We start from the raw sequence: 25,733 nt of genomic DNA on the forward strand, positions 1-25,733 counted from the left end.
GGTGCAGAAGTAGACTATTCGGCCCATTGAGCTTGCACCCCCATTCTGAGATCATGGCCGATCAACTACTATCAATACCCGGTTCCTGCCTTGTCCCCATATCCCTTGACTCCCCTGTCCATAAGATACCTATCTAGCTCCTTCTTGAAAGCATCCAGAGAATTGGCCTCCACTACCTTCCGAGGCAGTGCATTCCAGACTCCCACAACTCTCTGGGAGAAGAAGTTTTTCCTCTCAATCTCCTTAATTCCAGCATATACAAACCCAGTCTCTCTAACCGCTCTGCGTAAGACAGTCCGGACATCCCAGGAATTAACCTTGTGAATATACGCTGCACTTCCTCGACAGCCAGGAGGATGTCCTTCCTTAACCCTGGAGAACAAAACTCTGCACAATACTCCAAGTGTGGTCTCACCAGGGCCCTGTACAAATGCAAAGGGATTTCCTTGCTCTTGTACTCAATTCCCTTTGTAATAAAGGCCAACATTCCATTAGCCTTCTTCACTGCCTGCTGCACTTGCTCATTTACCTTCAGTGACTGATGAACAAGGACTCCTAGATTTCTTTGTATTTCTCCCTTACCTAACTCTACACCGTTCAGATAATAATCTGCCTTCCTGTTCTTACTCCCAAAGTGGATAACCTCACACTTATTCACATTAAACGTCATCTGCCAAGTATCTGCCCACTCACCCAGCCTATCCAAGTCACCCTGAATTCTCCTAACATCCTCATCACATGTCACACTGCCACCCAGCTTAGTATCATCAGCAAACTTGCTGATGTTATTCTCATTGCATTTATCTAAATCGTTGATATAATTCGTAAACAGCTGTGGTCCCAATACCGAGCCCTGTGGCACCCCACTAGCCATTCCGAGAAACACCCATTCACCACTACCTTTTGCTTTCTATCTGCCAACCAGTTTTCTATTCATGTCAATATCTGATCCCCAAAGCCATGAGCTCTGATTTTACCCACCAATCTCCTATGTGGGACCTTATCAAATGCCTTCTGAAAATCGAGGTACACTACATCCACTGGATCTCCCTTGTTCAACATCCCGGTTACATCCTCGAAAAACTCCAACAGATTAGTCAAGCATGATTTGCCCTTGGTAAATCCATGCTGGCTCGGCCCAATCCTATCACTGCTATCTAGATATGCCACTATTTCATCTTTAATAATGTACCCTAGCATCTTCCCCACTACTGATGTTAGGCTGACAGGACGATAGTTCTCTGCTTTCTCCCTCCTTCCTTTCTTAAAAAGTGGGATAACATTAGCCATTCTCCAATCCTCAGGAACTGATCCTGAATCTAAGGAATATTTTAAAATGATTACCAATGCATCTGCAATTTCCAGAGCAACCTCCTTTAGTTCCCTAGGATGCAGACCATCTGGGCCTGGGGATTTGTCAGCCTTCAGTCCCATCAGTCTACTCATCACCGTCTCCTTCCTAATGTCAATCTGTTTAACTTCCTCTGTTACCCTATGTCCTTGGCCCATCCAAACATCTGGGAGATTGCTTGTGTCTTCCCTAGTGAAGATAGATCTAAAGTACTTATTAAATTCTTCTGCCATTTCTCGGTTTCCCATAACAATTTCACCCAATTCATTCTTCAAGGGCCCAACATTGTTCTTAACTATCTTCTTTCTCTTCACATACCTAAAAAAGCATTTGCAAATTATTTTATATTCCGGGCTAGCTTGCGTTTGTGCCTCATTTTTTCTCCCCGTATTGCCTTTTTCGTTAAGTTCTGTTGTTCCGTAAAAATTTTCCAATCATCTGTCTTCCCACTCATCTTAGCTCTGTCATACTTCTCCTTTTTTAATGCTATGCAATCTCTGACTTCCTTTGTCAACCACTGTGGCCCCTTTCCCCCCTTTGAATCCTTCCTTCTCCGGGGGATGAACTGATTTTGCACCTTGTGCATTATTCCCAAGAATACCTGCCATTGCTCTTCCACTGTCTTTTCTGCTAGGATATCTGTCCATTTAACTTTGGCCAGCTCCTCCCTCATGGCTCCATAGTCTCCGTTGTTCAACTGCAACACTGACACCTCCGATCTGCCCTTAACCTTCTCAAATTGCAGATAAAAACTTATCATATTATGGTCACTACCTCCTAATGGCTCCTTTACTTCAAGATCGCTTTTCAAATCCTGTTCATTACATAACACTAAATCCAGAGTAGCCTTGTCCTTGGTTGGCTCTCATACAAGCTGTTCCAAGAATGCATCCCGTAGGCACTCTACAAACTCCCTATCCTGGGGTCCAGCACCAACCTGATTCTCCCAGTTCACCTGCATGTTGAAATCCCCCATAACTACTGCGACATTGCCTTTGCCAGATGTCAATGTTAACTCCCTATTCAACTTGCATCTAATATCCATGCTACTGTTTGGGGGCCTGTAGACACCACCCATTAGTGTCTTTTTGCCCTTACTGTTCCTCAGTTCTATGTACACATACTCTACTTCTCCTGATCCTATGCCCCCCCTTGCAAAGGACTGAATCTCTTTCCTCACCAACAGGGCCACCCCTCCCCCTCCCCCCACATTTCTGTCCCTACGATAGCACATATACCCTTGTACATTCATTTCATTGTACATTATACCCTTGTACATTAAATAGTTGAATAGAATTCTAAAGTGACTTTGTTTGCGTGACTGAGAGTGAAACTTCGAACCAGTTGGATTTGTTTTCAGCAGAAAGTCCGCTCCCTGTTCTGAGGAATGTGCTGTTTAAACACAGACCCTGAGCTCCGAGTCTCACAGCAAAGCAACCCATACATTCCAACTCAATCATTGATATTGCCTCTCCCCTCTTCATTTCCAGTTCCAATAAAAGGTCCCGGCCCGAAACGTTCCCTTTGTATTCAGTTCCATACATACTGCCCGGACCTGCTGAGTTACTCCGATTTGTAACAGCGGAAGCGTGGTGGGCCCATAATCCAGGGGTCGATGGATCGAAACCATCCTCTGCCATATTCTCTGCTGGCGCATCCTTTTGTTTCCGAAGACCCACGCTCTGTCCGTCAGTGAAAGCAGGACCTCCCAGTGGCCACACATTTTAATTCCACGTCCCATTCCCATTCTGATATGTCTGACCGTGGCCTCCTCTACTTCAGGATGAAGCCACACTCAGGTTGGAGGAACAACATCTGATATTACAACCTGACGGTATGAATATTGATTACTCTTTTTATTGAATCTGAATATTGATTACTATTGATTAACTTCAGTTAATGCCCCTCCTCTCCGTCTTTCCCCATACCTTATCTATCTATCATTTATTTATTTAAGACACCGCGCACGTGAGGGCAGATCCCGCTGTGGAGAGCACGTCAGGCGGGAGGGGGAGTCTGTGTGAGGTCACCTGTAGGGGTGTAGCCTTAATGGGCGTTCCTTATGATTTCAGAGGGACAACAACATTATTCACGGGTTTCATCACTGAATCCAGCGTTGTGAGATGTAAAGGCCCCTGTTATGTGTCCGGCTGTGCCGTGTTGTTGGTGGAGTGGGCAGCGTGGTGTTTGTCTCGATTCCGGTCTCAACACCAGAATTGCCGGCGGGGTCCACACACAGTGTATTAGTCAACAGAAAACCTCTCGTCCCTGCAGTCTTTGTCTCCTGGTAAACTCAACACCCTGACAGTGTGGACCATAGATACCCCCTCCTCTCAGAGTCAGGGAATCACTCAGACAGCTGATCGCTGAGAGGAATTATATTTATTGGCCATTAAAGCTCGCCCAGATTCGTTTGGACGGATTTGATGTGGATTTCGGGGTGTCACAGTGAAAGGGCCGGACGGCCGAACTCTCTCCGTTGTCCAAACATCCTTCCAGGTGAGGCGACACTTCACCTGTGAATCTTCCGGGGTCGCCCGTTGTGTCCGCTGCTCCCGATGCGGCCGCCTCGACACTCGTGACACCGGCTCCTCCGCAGTTGTGCGGGGTAGGGGTGTTTTTTTTTTATCGGGGGGGAGTCGATGTTATTGTTCCATTTTCTCCAGAGGGGTGTGTTTGGGGTTTGATGATCAGGATGAAGATCTTTTTTATGCGGGGGGGGGGGGGGGGTAGTTTGATTCTTCTCCCTGAGCGACTTTCATGCTCTTTTTTTGTTTCATGGTTCTCTGGAGAAGAAGAAAAAAAAAACTCGAGTTGTTTATGGATACCTGCTTTTATAATAAATTAAACTTTGAACTATCCGCTCAGAGCGGGACTTCCGGTGTCCAAACATTTCAATTCCGATTCCCATTCTCGTTCCGACGTGTCAGCCCATCTTTTGCCAAGACGAGCCCACCCTGAGTGTCCAGGATCAGCAACTTATACTCCGTCTGGGCACCCCCCCCCCGCAACCTGATAGCATAAATATAGATTTCTCCTTCCGGTGAATAAATTTCATTCACACCCCTCCCTCCCACTCCCTCTCTGACTTCTCACGTCCTCTCTCCTGCTTATCACTTCTCTCTGGATCCACTGCTCCATCCCTTTCTCCGATTCTCCACTCTCCTCTCCTATTAGACTCTATTTTCTTCTGCTCTTGAGCTTTCCCACCTACCTGGATTCACCTATCACCTTCCAGCGAGACATTTCCTCGCCCGCCCCGATTTTATTCAGATACTTCTCCCATCCCATCTCAGTCCTGAAGGAGGGTTCAACTGGAAACGTCGACTGCTGATTCTTTCCGGTAGATGCTGCCCGGCCAGCTGAGTTCCTCCAGCATTTTGTTTGTGTTGCTCTGAATTTCCAGCATCTGCAGACTTTGTCGTGTTTGTGATTTACCTCTCCGTTGTCCCTCCCGCCTCCGTCCACTGGTCCCTCTGTAGGGACCTCCGGCCACGACTGGTGCAGCACAGAACCTCCTGCTAAACGCAGGCGCAGTGCCGACTGGAGCTGTCGCCGGCCGTTATTCTGTTCAGGAGTCCGTGAAGAAGGGTCTGATCTCGGGTTTGCGGAAACCAGGGGCCAGCTGCCGTGGAAGCACAACTTTGTGTGCCGAAGGGCCTGTATTGTGCTGTAGGTTTTCTATGTTTCAATGAAAAGTGCCGGGAACGAGCTCTGCCGGACGGCTGGAGGCTCCGGGCTCTCCGGACCCGCAGCCCCAGTTTTAACTTTGCGTCCGAGGCCAGGCTGTGGGATCAGTTAGTTGTGGTTCCCAGGCTGGGAGGGATTTAGTGTGAAGGGGATCTGTCTATGTGTGTGTGGGTAGAGGTTGTGGGTGGACTTGGGCGTGGGCTGAGTGCAGGGAAGGTGTAGGATCATAGTCGGGGAGGGTGGGTTTGCTGTTGTGAGAAAGTGGGATGATCGGACGTTCCGTGACCCGGGTCAAATGAAGTTGTAAACAGGGGAGGATCTGCTCCGTTGTGTCGGACGCTCGCGTGTCCTTTCAGGAAGCAGCCATTCTCTCTTCGAATGAATTACTGTTTAATCTTGCTGCTAACATAGTGTTTGTTACAAAGCCCCAGTGTCTGGAAGAGCTGTCAGCGTCATTGGCTGTTGGTGCAGATTGGGATGGCGGTGGGGTGTCAGTGACCTCTGTATCAGAGGACAACACGGGTTTCTACATCCTCCTGTGAGATATAAATGTCCTCACAGTGGATTCGGATCAGCTGGCTTATCTGGAGTTTGCAAAGGGAAAGGGAGTAGGGAAAGGGAGTAGGGAAAGGCCTGAGAAGAGAGAGTTTTAATCAGCAAATCATCGTCCGGGGTGATGGGCTGCAGGAGCTGTCTGATAGATCGTTTTACAGTAATTATATTTATATATAATCTCACAGATGGTGTCTGAGGAAGAGGCTTGTTGATGGAGGATACCCGGAGGTGAGCAGGTCAGACACGGTATCAGGAGAGTGACAGAGATGTGATTTCCTGTGTCACGGGTATAGACAGTCATCTCAAGTGAGGAGTTTGTGTGGAGATGCAGCTTCCCTGGAGGTGGAGGAAAGAGGACACACCAACATGTGGAACCAGCTGTGGGAAGACATGGTTTGTCAGGTCTGATGACGAGCTGAATGTACCATAACCTTCAGACTGAATCAGTAAACCATTTTGAGGGTAATTGAAATGTCAGGAGCAGGGGATATGTGATCCCATGTCTCCATCAGACCCTCAGTGAGATGGTTCCAGTTATAACATGCAGGGATGAAAGCAGAGTGTTTGGGGTCTGATTTAATTACTGATTCTGACACAGTGAGAGATTTAGCTTTGCTGTAAGGCAGCAACATTAACGGAAGAAACTTCATCAATTGCCAGTTGTTCAGCAAAAGTGATCAACTTGTATGTTACCTTGACAGAAACTGATACTCACAGTAGTGACAAAGGAGTTCAGTCTGGTTTATTTCAGGATGGAGAGGGGTGTGGAGTTTTGAAATCAATGCCTTGCAGTGGTACAATCATTAATCTGACATGTCCGGAGTGGTGGATCACAGAGCACGGAAACAGGCCTTTGGCCGGCCATACCTGTTCTGACCATCCACTCACTGTCTCCACTGGTCCCATTTATCAGCACTTGGTTCACAGCCGACTGTATCTCGGCAGTTTCAATGCTCATCCTCTTCGTAAATGTTGTGAAGGGAACAGCCTCAACCACCACCTCGGGCAGTGTGTTCCAGATTTCAGCTACCCTCTGAGTGGGAAATCTCTTCCTCAGATCCCTCTAAAGCTCTTCATCCTCTGCTTAAATCCATGCCCTTTTTATCTGTGACACCTCCGCCCCAGGATCGTGGCTGATGTGGGCATCAGTGAGGCCTTTGATAAGGTTCACATGGTAAGTTGCTGTGGAAAGTCAGATCACACGGGATCCAGGGAGAGCTGGCTCACTGGATGCACAGTTGTCTTGATGGTAGGAAGCAGAGAGTGATGGTGGGAGGCTGTTTATTGGACTCGAGGCCCGGGCCTAGTGAGGTTCCTCAGGGTTACACCACATTGCTCTCATTATTCATTGATATTTGAATATATTTGCATTTGCACAGTTTGTTGAATTCTATGCTCTAGTTGAACTTTCATTGATCCTTTTACTATTCTATAGATTTGCTAAGTGTTCCTGTAGGAAAAACAATCTCAGGGTTGTATGTGGTGACATATGTGTGCTCTGATAACAATATTTACTTTGAACGCCAAGCACTGCTACTTGTCATCTAGATCAATAACGTGCAGGGTATGGATAGCAGGTTTGCAGTAAGTTCAAACAATTACTTTTTCTGAAAGATATTAAGTATAAACTCTCCACTCTGTTTCCCTCTCTGCACTCGACCACCACCTTCCCTTACTGTCTTCCCTCTGTGCCCCGTCCTCCCTCTCACCCTGACATTGGACATACGTTCAGGGTGAAAGTAAATTATTTTCGGGGAACCTGAAGGGGTATTCTTCACTCGGAGGTTGGTGAGAGTGTGGAATGAGCTGCCAGTGGAAATGGAGGATGTGGGTTCGATTTAGACACTGAAAAGGAATTTGGGTGAGGACGTGGATGGGAGGTGTATGGAGGCTCTGGAGCAGGTAGCTGGAACCAGGCAGTAACAACAAAAACAGGTCAGCATGGACTAGTAGGCCTGTTTCAGTACTGCTGCTCTGTGACCTGAATAATATTCTCATTTGTAGTTTCCACAGTCAGTACTTTGCTACTTATGAGTGAACCCAGAAATTTACTCAAACAAGAACTGAAAGACTGTTGGTTGGCTACAAAAAGTGTTTGCAAGCTGTGATACTTGCCAAAGGGGGTTTTACTCAGTAACGAACATGCCGGGTGCCCAAACTTTTGCTTTGGGCCCTTTTCCTTTTTTGTTATTTTGAAATTGTAAAAGATGGAAATAAAAATGTAATCTTGCTTAAAATATATTTAAAAAGTGTCATCTTTAACTTTATGCCTTTTGTAATCAAGTCATCTTTTACTCGCTTATCTAATCACAGTAAAATAAATTTTGAACAGGGGTGCCCAAATTTTGCATGCCACAGTATATATCCTGTGCCTTCCAAAAATTCCAGACATTGCTGATCTGTTTTCATCCCAGCCCATGTTTTTTTTAGATCAATTTTGAACAATTTTTCTCTCGTGCCCCTCTAATTCTCTTTATTCCACCTGACTTTAGCTTCTCCTTCTCTAATGTCAGGGTGAATTAGATCAGATTAAGATCACTAAAGGTTCTTTGGACTTAAGTGACCTAATTAATTCTGGTTTATTACAACACCCAATCCAGAATAGCTGATCCCCAAGTGAACTCAATCACGAGCTGCTCTAAAAAAGCATCTTGTAGGCATTCCAGGAATTCCTCCTCTTGAGACCAACACCATCCTAATTTTCCTAATTACCTGCATGACAATCCCCCATGACTACTGTAACATTGCCCTCTTGGCACGCATTTTCTATCTCCCATTGTAATTTGAGGACCACATACTTACGACTGTTTGGGGGTCTCTGTACAATTGTCATCAGGGATTTTTTTTTACATTTGCTGTTCCTTAATTCTACCCACAGATTTTACACCTTCCTACCCTACGCCACTTCTTTCTAATGATTTCATTTAATATTTTACCAACAGAGCCACACAACCCCACTACCAGCTTGTTCTTGGCTTCTTCTTTCAAGAAACATATAAGTATCTGGGAAACAAGAGGACCTGCAGTTGCAAGAAATCTAGAGAACTACACACAAAGTGCTGGAGAAGCTCAGCATGTCAGGCAGCATCTATGGATGGGAATCAACATTTCGGGCCAAGATCCTTCACCAGGACACTTGATACCCACATATCTGGAATATCAACAAGCAAAGAAAATAGAAAGTACTGCAAAATAGGGAAAACCTTTGACAAAATTCAGTTCAAGACTTTTAAAAAAAAAACTACCAAATTGAGCTCAATAATTAACAAATACAACACAGGCAATAAACACTTTCATCAATACTGACATTGACTTTTTTTTATAAAAATATCTTGGTCCCATTTCAATTAGTAAAATTTAGAAAGATAAACATTAAGAAAGCTTTAGAAAAGACTATTTACACTCAAACCCACTTAGATTAACACTACCTTGGACAGATGGAGGAAGGGAAATAACACACATGAAATAAAAAAATATCACAGAACAGTCAGATAAAACTTCAAGGTATATATGTTTTCATCAAAAATGAACTGGATTCAGCACTCCATGTGTGTATATGCAATTGTGATAAGAAATACAGACCGGAAATCTTAAATGAGAGGCCAACTCAGAAAAATTAATCATCACTATGGAATTAAACATTAATCAGTTGAACGAGTATGATCCTCCATGGGAGACATCCCAACAATCTGAGCAGATGAAATGATGACAAAATTATACATTAATCAATACATTATTTCAGATAGGACAATCCATAACAACGATCCAGATATAATATTACAAGATAAACAAGCAGGAACAACTCCCTTAATAGATAAAGCATTTCCGAACACACACAGTTCCTCAAACAGTGGAGCACTTCAACACAGGTATTGTTCGTGTTATCAGTCAGACAAACAAAAGATTTTCTCTGTCAATCAGCTTCAAAATGTTTCAACTCTGACATTGCCACACCCCACTTCTGATTTCCTTCTCCTCGACTTCTTCACTCTGCAGAAAACTCAAGGGAAACCTCTTCACCACAGAGTGGTGTCTGTTTGGAATCCGTCACCACTGGAATATGGATCCAGTGGTGGATCTCACCACCCAGGGAGAGCGAGAGATGAACAACAGGAGAAGATTTAAAAGAACTGTTGTGGAACTGGATCACTGGAAGGGTCCAGCTGGCTTGAGTTGACTCTCTACTGTACACTAGGTGTGTTATAAATTCAGTAAGTACCAGAGACAGAGTTTAAAATATAATTGATTTATTTGTCTCAGATCCAGAATATTAAACTCCAGTCCCATTAAAGGTGAATGTGCAGCAGAAGAAACTCCTCCCATGCCCAGTGACCAGGGTGCAGAACTGGGTGTGGTGAGCCGCAGCAATAATTGCAGAGTTCAGCACCGACAGTCAGTCTCGAAGTTGCATTCAGCAATGGTGATGGACAAATATCCAGCATGCAGCTCATTGAAACTTTCTCCCCAGTGTGAACCCAGTAGTGTATCACAAGTCTTACATGCTGTAAGGTTTCACTGCTAATGTAAGGACCTCTCAGTAAAGTTTCCCAGCTGAGGTAATGGTTTCTCAGTAGCAGCAATGTTTAGGCTACGACTATGGGGCTATCCAATGACAGAAATGTTCTTTCTTGTGAGTCTGGAAGAGAGATTTTCATGGTCTTTTGCCAGGGAGAGATGAGAAAATGCAAATGGAGAGAATGGGTCCTTTTTCTTTTTCTTAAATTTGCTTTCTTTACTAACCCACTGGTCAAAGTATGAATTACAAAGTTCAATTGTTTAATCACATGTTGTTTACTGTTATTTCAGGGTTCTGATTTGTAGCAGGGGACACATCACACAGCATCCATCCAAATGATATTTCTTAAGTTTAGCCAGGCTGGGGTCTATCACCCGTTATATTAAGCTACTAGCCAAATCAAGAGTTACATAAGGTTAGTTCACTAAGTGAATCGATTCCCATATTCACAGCAGGTGAAGGGAATATCCCCAGTGTCAACAGTGATATACATTGGTTGATTTAGCTGAGAGAATTTTTTCCCAAAGTCTGAGCATGAAATTGGCCTCTACCCAGTGTGAACTCGCTGGTGTCTCTGTAGTTGATATGTCCGAGTGAATCCCTTCCCACAGTCTGAGCAGGTGAACGGCCTCTCCCCAGTGTGAACTCTATGATGTACCTTCAGTTGAGATGACGAAGTGAATCCCTTCCCACAGTCTGAGCAGGTGAATGGCCTCTCCCCAGTGTGAACTCTCTGATGTACCTTCAGATGAGATGACATAGTGAATCCCTTCCCACAGTCTGTGCAGGAGAAAGGCCTCTCCCCGGTGTGAAATCGCTGATGTATCTTCAGTTGAGATGATGAAATGAAACCCTTCCCACAGACTGAGCAGGTGAACAGCCCTTTCCCTGTATGGGCTGACTGGTGTGACAGCAGGTGAGATGACCAATTGAATCCCTTCCCACAGTCTGAGCAGGTGAACCGCCACTTGCCAGTGTGAACTGACTGGTGTCTCTGCAGGAAAGATGATTCAGTGAATCCCTTTCCACAGAGTGAGCAAGTGAATGGCCACTCCCCAGTATGAACTAACTGGTGTCTCAGTAGGTGAGGTGACAAAGTGAATCCCTTCCCACAGACTGAACAGGTGAACGGCCTCTCCCCAGTATGAACTCGCTGATGTACCTTCAGTTGAGATGAGCAAGTGAATCCCTTCCCACAGTCTGAGCAGAAGAACGGCTGCTCCCCAGTGTGAACTCGCTGATGTAACTTCAGTAGAGATGACTGAGTGAATCCCTTCCCACAGTCCGAGCAGGTGAATGGCCTCTCTCCAGTGTGAACTCGCTGATGTACCTTCAGTTTATATGACCGAGTGAACCCCCTCCCACAGTCCGAGCAGGTGAACAGCCGCTCCCCACTATGAACTCGCTGGTGAGCCATCAGGGTGGATGATTGAGTAAATCCTTTCCCACACTCTGAGCAAGTGAACGCCCTTTCCCCAGTGTGAACTGACTGGTGTACCAGTAGGTAGGATGACTGAGTGAATCCCTTCCCACAATCTGAGCAGGTGAATGGCCTCTCTCCAGTGTGAACTCTCTGATGTATCTTCAGTTTAGATGGCGAAATGAATCCCTTCCCACAGTCTGAGCAGATGAACGGCCTCTCCCCAGTGTGAACTCGCTGGTGAGCCATTACGTCAGATGACCGAGTGAATCCTTTCCCAGAGTCTGAGCAGGTGAACGGCCACTCCCTGGTGTGAACTCGCTGGTGAGCCATTAGGTCAGATGACCGAGTGAATCCTTTCCCACAAGTTCAGCAGATGACCAGCCTCTGCCCAGTGTGAACTTGCTGAAGTACCTTCAGTTGAAATGACCGAGTGAATCCATTCCCACTGTCTGAGCAGGTGAACGGCCATGTAAAACGATGGGTGTGCCAGTCAGTTAGATGACAGAGTGAATCCCTCCATACAGTCTGAGCAGGAAGGACAATCGAGTGAATCCCTCCCCACAGTCTGAGCAGGAAGGATGATCGAGTGAATCCCTTGCTGCACTTCTTAAATATCTGGACAAAGACAGCAAAACTGGTGTGTTGTGTTTGAGATTCCCGTAGACAAATTCCTTGACATTTTTAACCTGTAAAAAAGATTTACAAAATCCATCAATGGGGTAGGACAACATTTCAGATGAGATCACTTGAGTTGTCAAGGTGTGATCTGACATCACACTGTTACAGTAAAGTTCATCCCAAGTTGGAGAGAGAAATCATCTTCTAACTGGGCAGATTGCTGGTATCTGAAATGACCATCAAACTCTCAGATGCTCCTCCTGTCTCTATAAGAATGGGGCATTTCTGCCATCTTCAATCTGTGACCTGGCTCAGTTTGACTCTCGCCATTGGTATTACTCCCTGTTCCAACTGAGCTGCATGGGTTGCTGGCCCCACAGTAACTGAAGCACTCTCACACAAATATCCGGCAGTGCATTTCACGCACCCACCACTCTCTGTGTAAAATCTTACTCCAAAATCCCCTCGGTATCTACATCCATGCAGCTTAAAATGATGCCCCCTCATGTTAGCTATTTCTTCCCTGGGAAATTTCAACTATAGAACCATGGAACATTACAGCACAGAAACAGGTCTTTTGGCCCTTCATGGCTATGCAGAACCATTTTTCTACCTAGTCCCACTGACCTGCACCTGGGCCATATCTCTCCAAACCCATCTCATCCTTATACCTGTCCAAGTTTTTCTTAAATGTCAAAAGTGAGTCCGCATTCACTACTTCATCTGGCAGCTCATTCCACACTCCCACCATTCTCTGAGTGAAGAAGCACCCCCTAATGTTCCCTTTAAACTTTTCCCCCTTCACCCTTAACCCATGACTGTTTTTTTTCTCCCCTGGCCTCAGTGGAAAAAGCCTGCTTGCATTCACTCTATCTATACCCATCATAATTTTATACACCTCTATCAAATCACCCCTCGTTCTCCTACATTCCAGGGAACAAAGTCCTAACCCATTCAACCTTTCTCTGTAACTCACTTTCTCAAGTCCCAGCAACTTCCTTGTACACCTTCGCTGCACTCTTTCAACCTTATTAATATCCTTCCTGTAATTAGGTGACCAAAACTGCACAGAATACTCCAAATTCAGTCTTACCAATGTCTAATACCCCTTCACCATTACATTCCAACTGTTATACTCTATACTTAGATTTATAAAGGCCAATGTAACAAGCATCTGGCTATCCACACGATCAACATCCCTCATCATTTCATAAACCTAAAAAAGGCTCTAAACATAAACAAGGAAATTAGACATTGCTCTGAGGATTTGTTTTCAGTCTACAAAATTATGAGGGTACAGATAGGGTAAATGCAAGCAGCTTTTTTCACTGAGGGTGGGTAGGATGACAACCAGAGGTCATGGGTAAGTGGGGATGGTGTAAGTTTAACAGGAACATTTGGGAAAGCTCTTTACTGAAATGGTCGTGAGAGTGTGGAAAGAGATGCCAGCACAAGTGGTGAATATGAACTCGATTTCTCAATTAAGGGAAGTTTGATAGGTACCTGTATGGTAGGGGTATGGAGGGCGATGTTCCCAGTGCAGGTCGTTGCATTAGACAGCTTAAATTTTTTTTGGCATTGACCAGATGGGCCAAATAGCTTGTTTCTGTACTGAACTTCTCCATGTTTCTGTAACAGAGGAGCTGGCCAAACGTGTTTGGGAGGGAAAAGTTAGGAGTGACAACGTAGCAGCAATGGCTGGAGTTTCTGGGAGCAATTTGGGAGCTGAGTGACAGATATATCCCAAAGAAATGGAAGCATTGGAAAGGCAGGAGGACACAACTATGGCTGAAATGAGAAGCCAAAACCAACATAAAAGACAAAGACAGGACAAACAAAAGAACAAAAAAACTATTGGGAAGCTTCTAGGAACCAACAGAAGACGACTAAACAAAAAGTTAGATAAGCTCAGGGCTTGGAATGATGATTAATGAGTCAGTCATTAATGAGTCTTGGTAGCGCCCAGCAGTCTGAGACACTTAGAGGAACAAAATATCCGAGGTCTCAATATCTCTTGAAACCCAAGTTTCACTGTACCAGTTACCTTACCACTTTTATTCTGGCAGGCACATACAAACTCTACTCCCTCACTTCTGAAGAACTCACACTTACAAGTACTCCTTTGCTAGAAAAACCGCCAGTCCCAATCCACACTTATTAGATCTTTCTGATACCATCAAAATTGTCTTTTCTCCAATTTAGAAACTCAAACCATGGTCCAGCCCTCTCTTTTTCCATATTTACTTGGAACCTTATGTCATTACGATCGCTAGATACAAAGTGTTCCCATACACAAACTTCTGTCACTAATGCAAGATCATTTCCTAACAGCTTACCGCACACCTCTATGTCGGGAATACGACGTCATGATTAAGAGCACATTTGACAAACTCTACTCCATTTAGTCCTTTTACAGTATGGGAATTCCACTCAATATATAAAAAGTTAAAATCGCTTACTATATCAATCTTTGTTTCTAAGCATAGTCTGCGATCTCTACAAAGTTTTTTTTTTCTAAATCTCTCAGAGTGTTGGGAGCAACCAAGTCCCAATAATGGCTACAATATCAAATTCCCTGTCATGAGCTCATCGGGCTTTCCTACAATGCTTCTTGCATTGTGATATATACAGCTCAGCACGTTCATCATACCATGCTTAACCTTTTGTCTGCTGACTCTATCTGAGGTCTGAACAACATCTTTCTGGTGTCAAGAAAGCAACCTCTCCCTCAATGTCACAAAAACAAGGGAACTGGTTGTGGACTACAGAAGGAATGGAGACAGGCTAACCCCTTTTAACATCAATGGATGTGGGGTTAAGAGAGTGAACAGCTTTAAGTTCCTCAGCATAAACATCACCAAGGATCTCATGTGGTCTGTACATACCGGCTGTGTGGTACGTGGCCGTGTGCCTCTTTCACCTCAGACGGTTGAAGAAGTTTGGGATGGGGCCCCAAATCCTAAGAACTTTCTACAGGGGCACAATTGAGAGTATTTTGACTGGCTGCATCACTGCCTGATATGGGAACTGTACTTCCCTCAATCGTAGGGCTCTGCAGAGAGTGGTGCGGACAGCCCGGCATATCTGTAGTTGTGAGCTTCCCATTGTTCAGGACATTTACAGAGACAGGTGCGTAAAAAGTCCCAAAGGATCATTGTGGACCCAAGTCACTCCAACAACAAACTGATCCAGCTGCTACCTTCCAGGAAATGGTACAGCAGCATAACAGCTGGACCAACAGGCTCCTGGACGGCTTCTTCCACCAGGGCAACAGACTGATTAATTTATGCTGATACAATTGTGTTTCTGTTATAATGACTGTCCTAAGTATAAACTATTTATTGTAAATTACACATTGCACATTTAGATGAAGAAGTAATATGAAGATTTCTACTCCTCATGTATATTAATGATATAAGTCAATTCATTTCACCCGCTTCACCATCTGTTCTGGCATTCTGACTCCAATTCCCCCCTGCAAATTTAGTTTCACCAAACACCCTCCACTCCACACACTAGCAATAGCAAGCCTTACCACTAGGATATTAGATCTCTGCTAGTTTTAATTTCCGAACATTTGACTTTCCTCTGCCAGGTAACCCGCCCCCCCCCAACAGTTTGTAAAGTGGTCCACCTGTTGTTGTATGAGATGACCCCAAGAGTACTCTGTGATGGATATTTAACCTCATTCCCCTTCCTTACTCTCACCCAGTTTAATGTGTCCTGCACCTTGGGTGTAACTCACCTCTCTTGATGTTATAACTATCACCCCCTCCAACTCCTAGATGATCCAGAATTCATCCATTTCCAGCTTCAGCTCCTTAAAATGCAGGGTTACAGGCTGCAGCTGTATGCACATCTTGTATGTGAGGGTATCGGGGCACTGGAGGTCTCCCCGCCTTCCCACCAATGTCCTGTCTAATTTGTAATGACCGGTGTGCTGAAACACCTTGCGCTGTGCAATTTTTACCCACTGACAACAAGACATGCACACTGAATTTTAAATAGGGAGGTACTTCTTTTAACAGCTAGCAACTCACTGTCGATAAGAACTTTGATCTCCTCTGGGCTTGATCAAGTTCATCTGCACTCTCACACAAACTATGTAACAGGCCTGTTGTGGGTTATGAAGGATTTTCTCACTTGAACTTTTGCAAACCGTCCATATGTGATTTGCTTGCTAAATGATACTTTCAAAGGTCAGATTTCCAAATATCACTCCCCACTTGCAAATTCTCCAGCAAATTTTGCATCGCCACAATACTGTAATACCAGTTTCTGTATTGTACATAAATATTTCCTCTGAAATCTCCCCCAAGTGACAGATGGTGTTGAACTCAGTGAATGCAATGCCAATGAATATGAAGGGAAGGGCAGTAGTCTGTCTCACTGGAGTCTGGCACATTTGTGATGTGAAAGCTACTTGTAGCCCAGGGCAAAGGTGTTTGATGTCATTATGCACCCAGGGAGAACGGGACAAAACATGTTCTCACCGGTAGAAAAGTCCAGAGCAAGAGGAGGTAGAGGAAGCAACAGACACAAAATGCTGGTGGAGCTCAGCAGGCCAGGCAGCATCTATGGAAAAGAGTACTCAAGCTGAGTTCCTCCGGCATTTTGTGTGTGTTGCTTGGATTTCCAGCACCTGCAGATTTTCTCTTGTTTGTGATCGGAGATAGAACAAAGGTGATTTTCTCAACTGGTGATGTAAAAGATTTTGTTCCCTTTCTCCGAGTTCCTAATCCTTGCGTTTAGATAGCTGGAGCTCAGCTGTGTCTGAGAGATCCATCGGTTCCCATTCACTCATCAGCCGGAAGCTCCCCGGGGTCCGTGTACGGATCGCGGGGCTGAGAGAGAGGGAAGAGAGCAGGACTGTCCCAGGATTGCGGACTATGATGTCCAGAGTTCACAGCAAATGTCCCTCAGTCGGTGTTTAAGATAACAGCCCAGAAAATCATTCTTACCTTTACCGATCCTCCGGATGTCCTTTGTCTACGGCGCGCATGCGTGCTATTCGGTGACGTCATCGACCTTGATGCCTGCGTATTTGATCGTTGCTTCAGAAGCAGCGAAATTTTAAACCCAGGGCTTTATGAGTAATCGCGGTGCCATTAAACATTCCTGCTAGCACCCGTTTCATGTCCACACCTCAGGGTTTTTTTTTCTGTGTCGAAAACTCAGCAGCTGTTTTAACGTAGAAAGTGGCTCCCAAAAACAATATCAACAGGCATTCTATTTACCTAATGCCTCTCGTATAACCCTCTTACAGAGGCAGATATAAAACACAAGAGATTCTGCAGTTGCTAGAAACACACACACACACACACACACACACACACTCACACACACACACACACACACACACACACACACACACACACACACACAGACACACGCACACACACACACACACACACACACACTCACACACACACACACACACACACACACACAAACAGACACACACGCACACACACACACACACACTCACACACACACACACACACACACACACACACTCACAGACACACACACACACACACACACACACACACACACACACACAATGCTGGCGGAACTGTGCAGTTCAGGTAGCAAATAAGCAGAGGAGTACACAGTCTAGGCATGCTGAAGGGGCTCGGCGTAAACGTTGTCTATTTATTCCTCTCCACATTTGCTGCCTGATCTGTTGATTTCCTCCAGTATTTTGCAGAAATTAACCACCTTTTTTTCCAATCAAGCAGATTCCAAATGTGTCTGATCTTTCATTTGTAGCCACATCCTGCAGGTTCGGTTTCTCTTCTTCCTCCTCCTTGTAAACCAGGCCCCATCTCTTTCTGGAGCCCCAAATCTCTGACTGGCAACTTGGTTTCTGACTCTGCTCCATTCACTCGCTAGTCTGCTGTCAGACTTCAGATGTTCATTGTAACAACCCAGCAGTTCGAAGCGAAGACCTTTGAAATTAGTGAGAATGACCTAAAATATTGAAAAGAGCGGGGAAGAAGGAGTTTAACCAACTTCGTCCGGGGCCCTGAACAACGTCACAACCACAGTGAGCTCATCCTCTTGTTCAGCCCGGAGAAAATCATGCAGGAAATTCATGCAGGTGTATAAGATGATGAGAGGCATTGGTCGTGTGGATAGCCAGAGGCTTTCCCCAGGGCAGAAACGGCTAACACGAGGGGGAATAGGTTTAAACTGCTTGGAAGTAAGTACAGAGGAGATGTCAGAGCTAAGATTTTTAAACAACAGTGGTGTGTGTTTATGGAATGCAGTGCCAGCGATATGGTAGAGTCGGATAAAATAGGATCTTTTAAGAGACTCAGATAGGTACATGGAGCTTAGGAAAATAGGTGGCTATGTGGTAGGGTAATTCTAAGCAGTTGGGACTAAGATAAAGGCCAAACTGTCTGCAATGTGCTGTAGATTTCTCTGATTCTATGAAATTCAATGGCAATCTCCTATCCCTTGGAGTGGTGACTAGTTGCAACCTGTCATCTCAGGGAACGCGAGAGGAGAAAGGCAGGGATGTATTTTCATATACTGATATGGAACAGAATCATGGGAAGGGACCAGATGGTCCCTCCTGGCATTTGAAGTGGTAAAATCAGAGTCAGCAATGGTATTGAACATCGGGAGTAGGTGATTAGGCTTTTTCGTTGGAGATCGATAAACTGCCGGTAGTGTGTGTCTGGATGAGTGGGTCGTTTACAGACTGGAAGGAGGTAGCGTTTGGAGTACCCCAGAGATCAGTCTCTGACCACAGTTGTTCACAGTTTAATGTCCTGGCGGAGGCGGCGAGATGTGAGATGTCCCAGTCTGCTGGTGATGCAGAAAGAGTGGAGTTGGGGGAGGGGAGGCTATTCACATGCAATTTCGTAGCTTTGCAATCAGTACATAGTGCACTGTGGGGCTGCAGTGGCGGGTTCCAATCTGCTAATTAAATTTGCTGACGGCACTACATTGATCGGCCGAATCCCAAATAATAACGAGGCAGCCGACAGAGAAGTCATCACCCCGACACAGTGGTGTCAAGAAAACAACCTCTCCCTCATTGTGACAAAAACAATGGAGCTGGTTGTGGATTACAGGAGGAATGGAGACAGGGACCGAATTCAACATGTCCAAGTATGTTATTGACACAAATCATTTTAATATTGATCATGACCCAATGTATTTTATATGTTGTTAATGACATAAAGCATATTTATAGATAGTTACTGACAGAGAATCGTATAATTTGTGTTCCTTGTGTTATCTGAAAGTACTTGCCCGTGATAGAGGCAGAGTGCTTCTCTGTACCTGTACCTTCCCGTACTTGTGCACTTGGCAATAAATTCAACAGGACCTGAGAAATCTCAGTGAGATTTGATTAGTGATGATCATCTTGGCAGCTCGGTAGGTCGAATGTATGAGACAGTACACTGTTAAATGCAAAACCCTGAACAGTGTCGATGATCAGCGGGATCTTAGACACCAAGTTCATCGCTCCCTGAAAGAGACTGCACAGATTGATCGGGTGGTTAAGAAGGCAAATGACATGGTTGTCTTTATTAGTTGAAGCATTGAGTTCAAAAGTCGGGAAGTTGTGTTGCGGCTGTTACGAGCCTGCGGTCGTACTGTGACTGTTTCTTTAAGAGCGCCGGCGTGAGGAGGCGGGACTATGACGTCAGTCACAGGCTGACAGCGCTGACTGTGGACTGAACCATAAGAGAGAGAGAGAGAGCGATCTGCAGACAGGCAGTCGGTCAGTCTAAGAGAGAGAGAGAGAGAGAGAGAGAGAGAGAGAGAGAGAGAGAGAGAGAGAGAGAGAGCGATCTGCAGACAGGCAGTCGGCCAGTCTAAAGAGAGAGAGAGAGAGACTGGAAAAGCTGATCGCTTCAGTTAGTCGCAGCTGAGGCTTGGAACTCTCCTATGCCCACAAGAGTGGGTTGATCATCGGTACACGGAACCACAACGAATGTGTGTGGCTGTCACTTCGTATAATCCATAGGAGTGGGGTTTGGAATATCTTGTGTTAACCTTTGCCTGGGTATGTTGTGTGGTAACCCCGGGAAGACGGTATTCCTGTGACAGGTCACTTTTGCAGATAACTCGTATGTGGACGGATTCAAAGGATATGAATTTCGACGGCGGTTATTTTGAAGTAACCTTTTCTCTATTTTTCACCCTGGATTACAAATATCTCTCTCCCATCATTTATTCCGTGGATTACTGAACTTTCCTACTTTACCATCTCAAGACTCTGAGCTTTGTTCCCTCAGGCTCGATAATCTGTGAGTCATATTTACACATATATACACATAACACTGTAAACTTTCCTTTATTTCGTGGTTACTGTATTATATAAGTCAGTACTACTAAAGATAATGGTGTTAACATCAAAACCAGACTCCAGTGTGAACTCTATTGCTGCTGGTTCGTTTCTAAAACGTTACAGTTCGGAACACAGTTTTATAAAACTAGTTAGCCCACATCTGGAGTGTTTCATACAGTTCTGGTCGCCCCCATTCTCGGAAGGATGTCGGGGCTTTGTACAGGGCGCAGAAGAGGTTTACCAGGACCCTGCCTGGATTAGAGGGCATGAGCTATAACGAGAGGCTGGACAAACTTGTGTTGTTTTCTCCAGAGCGGCGCAGGCTGGGGTGAGACTGGATGGACGTTTATAAGATTACGAGAGGAATAGATCGAGTGGACAGACGATATATTTTTCCTGGAGGTTGAAATGTCTAATACATTTAAGGTGAGAGGAGATGTGAGCGGCGTTTGCGTCTTTCCACAGAGTAGTGGGTAAACGGACATCTGTCTGGGGGTGAGAGACCAAAGCGGCCATGTGATCCCGTTTCCTGTTCACGTTTTTCTGCAGATCTGCAGCATCTGCGGGTCACTGCTCTACCTATACGTGGAGCTTCATCTTTCCCCGTTCATACAAGGCAGTGAGATCCGGATCTGTCACGTCCTCTCGTTGTGATAGAAAATATGTTTTTTTTCGGCAATATTTTCTGCATGTTTCATTCCACTGTTTTCACCTGCTGTAGTGCAGCCGTTGTTTCTGGGTGTCTGACCCACTTATGTGAGAATTTAGCTTTTTATAATTATCTGAGCTTCTCATAAATGTGTACAGTTCAGTTAAGCTTCACTTCCATTAGTTCCAAAGCAACAACCCAGTCAGTCAAACAGTCGGCACAATTAAAATAGTTTATTACATCTTTTTTTCATTTTGTATGATTTATATAATTTAACTATGTGATATTTCTATTCTTGTATTAAATCACAATTGTTAAAAATCTGTGGTTAAAAGTTAGGTTCTCCTGCTGAACGAATTTCATGACATATGCCAGTGCTATTAAACTTGATTCGGATATTGACATGGGAGATCCACCACCGGTCACCTGATCCAATTAAAATGGGGAATTTGTTTATTATCTTCACGTACTGAACTACAGTGAAAATCTTCCCTGATGTACCATCCACACAGATCGATACATTACAACAGTACATTGAGCTGATAGATGACAGAACATTAACTGTAACAAAGCATTTTGGCTGCAGTGCAGTGCAGATAGACATATGGTGCAGCGTCACGTCGACTTACATTGTGAGGTTGAGTCAATTTTATCATTCATTTGGCTTATAACTGCAGACAGGAAGCCATCCTTCAACATGGTGTTACGCGCTTCAAGGCTTTTGTATCTCTCCGCCAATGTGGGAGCGGGATTGCAGCTAGAATGTCCAGGTTATGAGGTTCTTTGAGTACATGGCCTGATTTTCCGAGGCAGGGGAAGTGTAGGAAGAGTCCATGGAGTGGAGGCTTGTTTCTCTGATGTTCTCTGCTCTCCAAAGTTCTCTGCAGTTGCTTGCAGTCATGGGCAGAGCAGTAGCCATACGAAGGCGTGAAGTATAGAGAAGAAGCTCAGAGACCTCGGCCTTCACCCTGCCTTGTGTAGCTGGAAACTGGTCTTCCTGTCAGATCGCCGGCAGGTGGTGAGAGTGGGCTCCCTCACCTCTCTCTTTCTCTGACCTTCCGCACACAAACCCCACAGGGTTGTCTCTTTGGCCCTCTCCTTTACTCTCTGTGCATCCATGACTTGTGTTGCCACCCACAGCTCCAATCTGCTAATTAAATTTGATGACAACACTACATTGATTAGCCTAATCTCAAATAACAACTTTCAATAGATCATATGCCTCCTGACACGGCTCGGTCCAAACCAACTGTTCACCCTTCTTCAGGAGATTATTCAGAGGAAGAGCGATAGCAGCAAAGTTCTGACAGAACTTACGATAATATCCATCCATTCCCAGAAACCTAAGAACCTTCTTAGCAGTCAGAACAGGAACTTGAGAAATTGCCTGGGCTTTTGCCCAAGCAGGAGCCATCTTGCTTTGACCTACAACATAGCCAAGACAGGTCACACTGGCATGGCCAAATTCACTCTTAGCCAAGTTAACTGTAAGGTTGTCCTAGGAAAGCCTGTCAAACAGCTTTTCTACTGCAGAGATATGCTCTTCTCAAGTGTCACTCCGTGTGCCCGAGTTATCAATATAGACATCTGTGTGTTCTAACCCTGGAATTACAAAATCAATCATTCTTTGGGATGTTCCTGGAGCATTTTTCCTTCCAAAAGGCAAAATACTGTATTGATCCAACCCAGATGGTGTCACACATGCAGAAATTTCTCTACCTCTGTCCATCAATGGAACACACCAAAACCCTTTCAACAGATCTATCATTGTAAGAAATTAGCTGTTCCAACATTATCGATACAATCATTATTCCTAGGGATAGGATAGGCATCTGTTTTTGTTACTGCATTTATCTTCCTATAATCAGTGCAAACTCTAACACTACCATCAGGTTTTGGCACAATAACACAGGGTGAGCTCCAATCTTATGCTGAAGGACTAATAATATCATTTTCTAGCATATATTCAATTCATTGCTCAGCCACATTACACTTTTCTACGTTCATGCGATATGGGTGTTGTGTATTAGGTTTGGCTTGACCAATATCTACATCATGTACTACGACCGTGGTTTGCTTGGGAACATCCGGAAATAAATCGTTAAACTTCAGAATTAATTCTTTCAGCTGTTGTTGTTGCTTTGGCTGCAGATGAGCCAACTTGTTAACAATGTTTTCTGGAACAACTGCGTTCACTAGCCTAACTGGGACCACGTTTGGCTTGTGAAAATTCTCAGACGAGTCAATTGCTTCATTCTCAGGGCTGCCAGATTCATATGTTTTAACAACAACACTCAAAGATTGTGCCTGCTTGTCAAAATAAGGCTTTATCATATTCATGTGTACCACCTGTGTTCGTTTACGTCGATCATGTGTTTTAATAACATAATTCAGATAATTAATTTGAGAGACTATTTCATACGGTCTATTGAATTTCGCCTGAAGTGGATTCGTCAACATAAGGCAAGCACCTTATCTCCCACCCGGTATTTTCTTTCACAACCCTGCTTATCAAACCAACACTTCATTTTGTTTTGAGAAATCTTTAAGTTTGTCTTGCTCGACTACAGGCTTGCTGTAGTTTATTCTTGAACTTCATGACAAAGTCAAACAAGTTAAAATGTACATCCCTATCAATGCACTGTTCCTTTAACAAGGTCAAAGGTCCCCTCACTCTGTGATCAAATACAAGTTCAAATGGACTAAAGCCCAGTGATTCTTGTACCGACTCTCTAACTGCGAACAAAAGCAAATATATTCCTGCATCCCAGTCTTTTCCATTTTCAACACAGTATGTCTTAATAATTGTTTTGAGGGTAGAATGGAATTTTTCTAAAGCCCCTTGTGATTCCGGATGGTACACAGACGATGTAATTTGTTTAGCACCCAGTTCATAAGCTACCTGCTGGAATAATCCAGATGTACAATCATTTCCTTGATCAGATTGGATTTCTTTAGGCAAACCAAATAAATATAAAAAAAAACTTGGTAATTGCCTTCACCACAATTTTATCTAAGAAAATATTTCTGAGAAAAATTGCCTCTGGGAATCTGGATGCAGTACACATAATAGTTAGCAGATACTGATGGCCAGCTTTACTCTTTGGCAATGGCCCAACACAATCCACTATCACTTTGGAAAAGGGTTCACCAAATGCAGGTGTAGGCCGCTGTGGGTCCATTGGGGCGACCTGATAGGGTTTACTCATAACTTGACAAGTGTGACAGGTTCTGCAAAAGGTCACTACATCTTTCCTCAAATTAGGCCAGTAAAATGCTTTCATAATCCTGTTTACAGTTTTATTCACTCTAAGATCTCAACCTAAGGGCATACCGTGGGCCAACGTTAAAGTTTCAGGCCTATAAACTTTAGGAACACCAACTTGGTGAACAATTGCCCATTCCTGACACGCTGGTATAGCAAATGGCCTCCACTTCCTCATTGACACTCCATCCCTGATATAATACCCCACTGGCACTTCCTTAATCTCATCATCAGAGAGAGCTGTTTCGTTTAAAGCTTCAATCTCAGGGTCTCGGTTCTGTTCTGCTATAAATTCCTTCCTGGACAGAGATAAATCTTTCTCATCAGACTTACTGCCTGAATCATGTTAAAACAATGAAGGCAGAAAAGACCCTGACAAGTCTTCATAACCTGAATCCCGACTTTGGCTATCATGGGTATCAGAATCATGCTGCACAGAACCGTCTGCGTCGGCAGACTTTTTAGCCATACTTCGAGTTATTGCGCAGGAAGGATAAATGTTAAAATCCATCTGTGGGTCGTCAGCGGTTGGCTTAGTTGTCAACAGCACTGCAGGAACAACTTTACCATCTGCCAGGTCATTCCCTAACAGCAAAGTAACATCTTCCACCGGTAAACTGGAGCACAATCCGATCTCAACAGGTCCCGAAACCTTTAATAATGCAATCCCATCTGACATAAAATGATTGATCACCACCTTAACTCGGTCAGACCTCTCAGACCTTATCTGAGCCACAACAGAATGTTCAGGACCCAGTGGGTTTACTGGTGCTTCAACATACTGATCAGAGGCATTTGGGACTGCCTCCTTTTCCTTGTTCTTCTTCAGGACGGAACAATTAGCCATCATATGACCAGCTTTCTTACAATAGCAACAAGTGAGATCAGAATATTTCTACTTCAACTGCTTCCCTTCCTCCTCTCTTGTCGGTAGTCCCAGCTTTAATTTCTGCTTTACCCTGGTTATACTTGCTACTCTTCTGGAAACTCTTATTTGGGATAAACTTAACCTTGTCAGTTAAAACAAACTCAGCTTCCAATCAAGCAGACTCCTGCAAAGTGGAAGCATCTTTTTCATCTAAATACGTCTTTATGTCAACGGGGACACACATTCTGAATTCTTCAATTAAAACCAACTCTCAAGCTGTTAAATATCATCATTTATATTTTTATATGTGATCTAGCAGTCAAAACACACAAACTTCTCATAAGCTAATTCCATATAAGTATGGTTCACAGATTTCCTCAAATTTCTAAAACTTTGTCTATCTGATTCTGGAACCAACTCATGAGCTTTGAGCACAGCCTGCTCCACAATGTCATAATTAGCTGCATTTTCAATTGAATGTGCT

General features: G+C 44.4%; 2 protein-coding genes across 4 annotated transcripts in view; both read right to left on the bottom strand.

The window, feature by feature from the left end:
* Nucleotides 1–25,733, bottom strand: part of LOC132389087 (zinc finger protein 239-like) — a 274,720-nt gene that overhangs the window by 232,604 nt on the left and 16,383 nt on the right. The window lies entirely within an intron of this gene.
* Nucleotides 10,351–17,494, bottom strand: LOC132389058 (zinc finger protein 229-like). The gene is made up of 2 exons (XM_059961469.1): nt 17,115–17,494; nt 10,351–12,221 (listed from the first exon to the last, which is right to left on the bottom strand). The coding sequence occupies exon 2, from the start codon at nt 11,863–11,865 to the stop codon at nt 10,660–10,662; it is 1,206 nt and encodes a 401-aa protein (XP_059817452.1). The 5' UTR covers nt 11,866–12,221; nt 17,115–17,494; the 3' UTR covers nt 10,351–10,659.

This window comes from Hypanus sabinus, unplaced genomic scaffold (assembly GCF_030144855.1).
Source record: "Hypanus sabinus isolate sHypSab1 unplaced genomic scaffold, sHypSab1.hap1 scaffold_47, whole genome shotgun sequence".
Classification (NCBI taxonomy): Eukaryota; Metazoa; Chordata; class Chondrichthyes; order Myliobatiformes; family Dasyatidae; genus Hypanus; species Hypanus sabinus.

Excerpts from the sequence above, each read along its gene's own strand:
- LOC132389058 (XM_059961469.1), bottom strand. The coding sequence starts at position 11,865 with ATGGCTCACCAGCGAGTTCACACCAGGGAGTGGCCGTTCACCTGCTCA.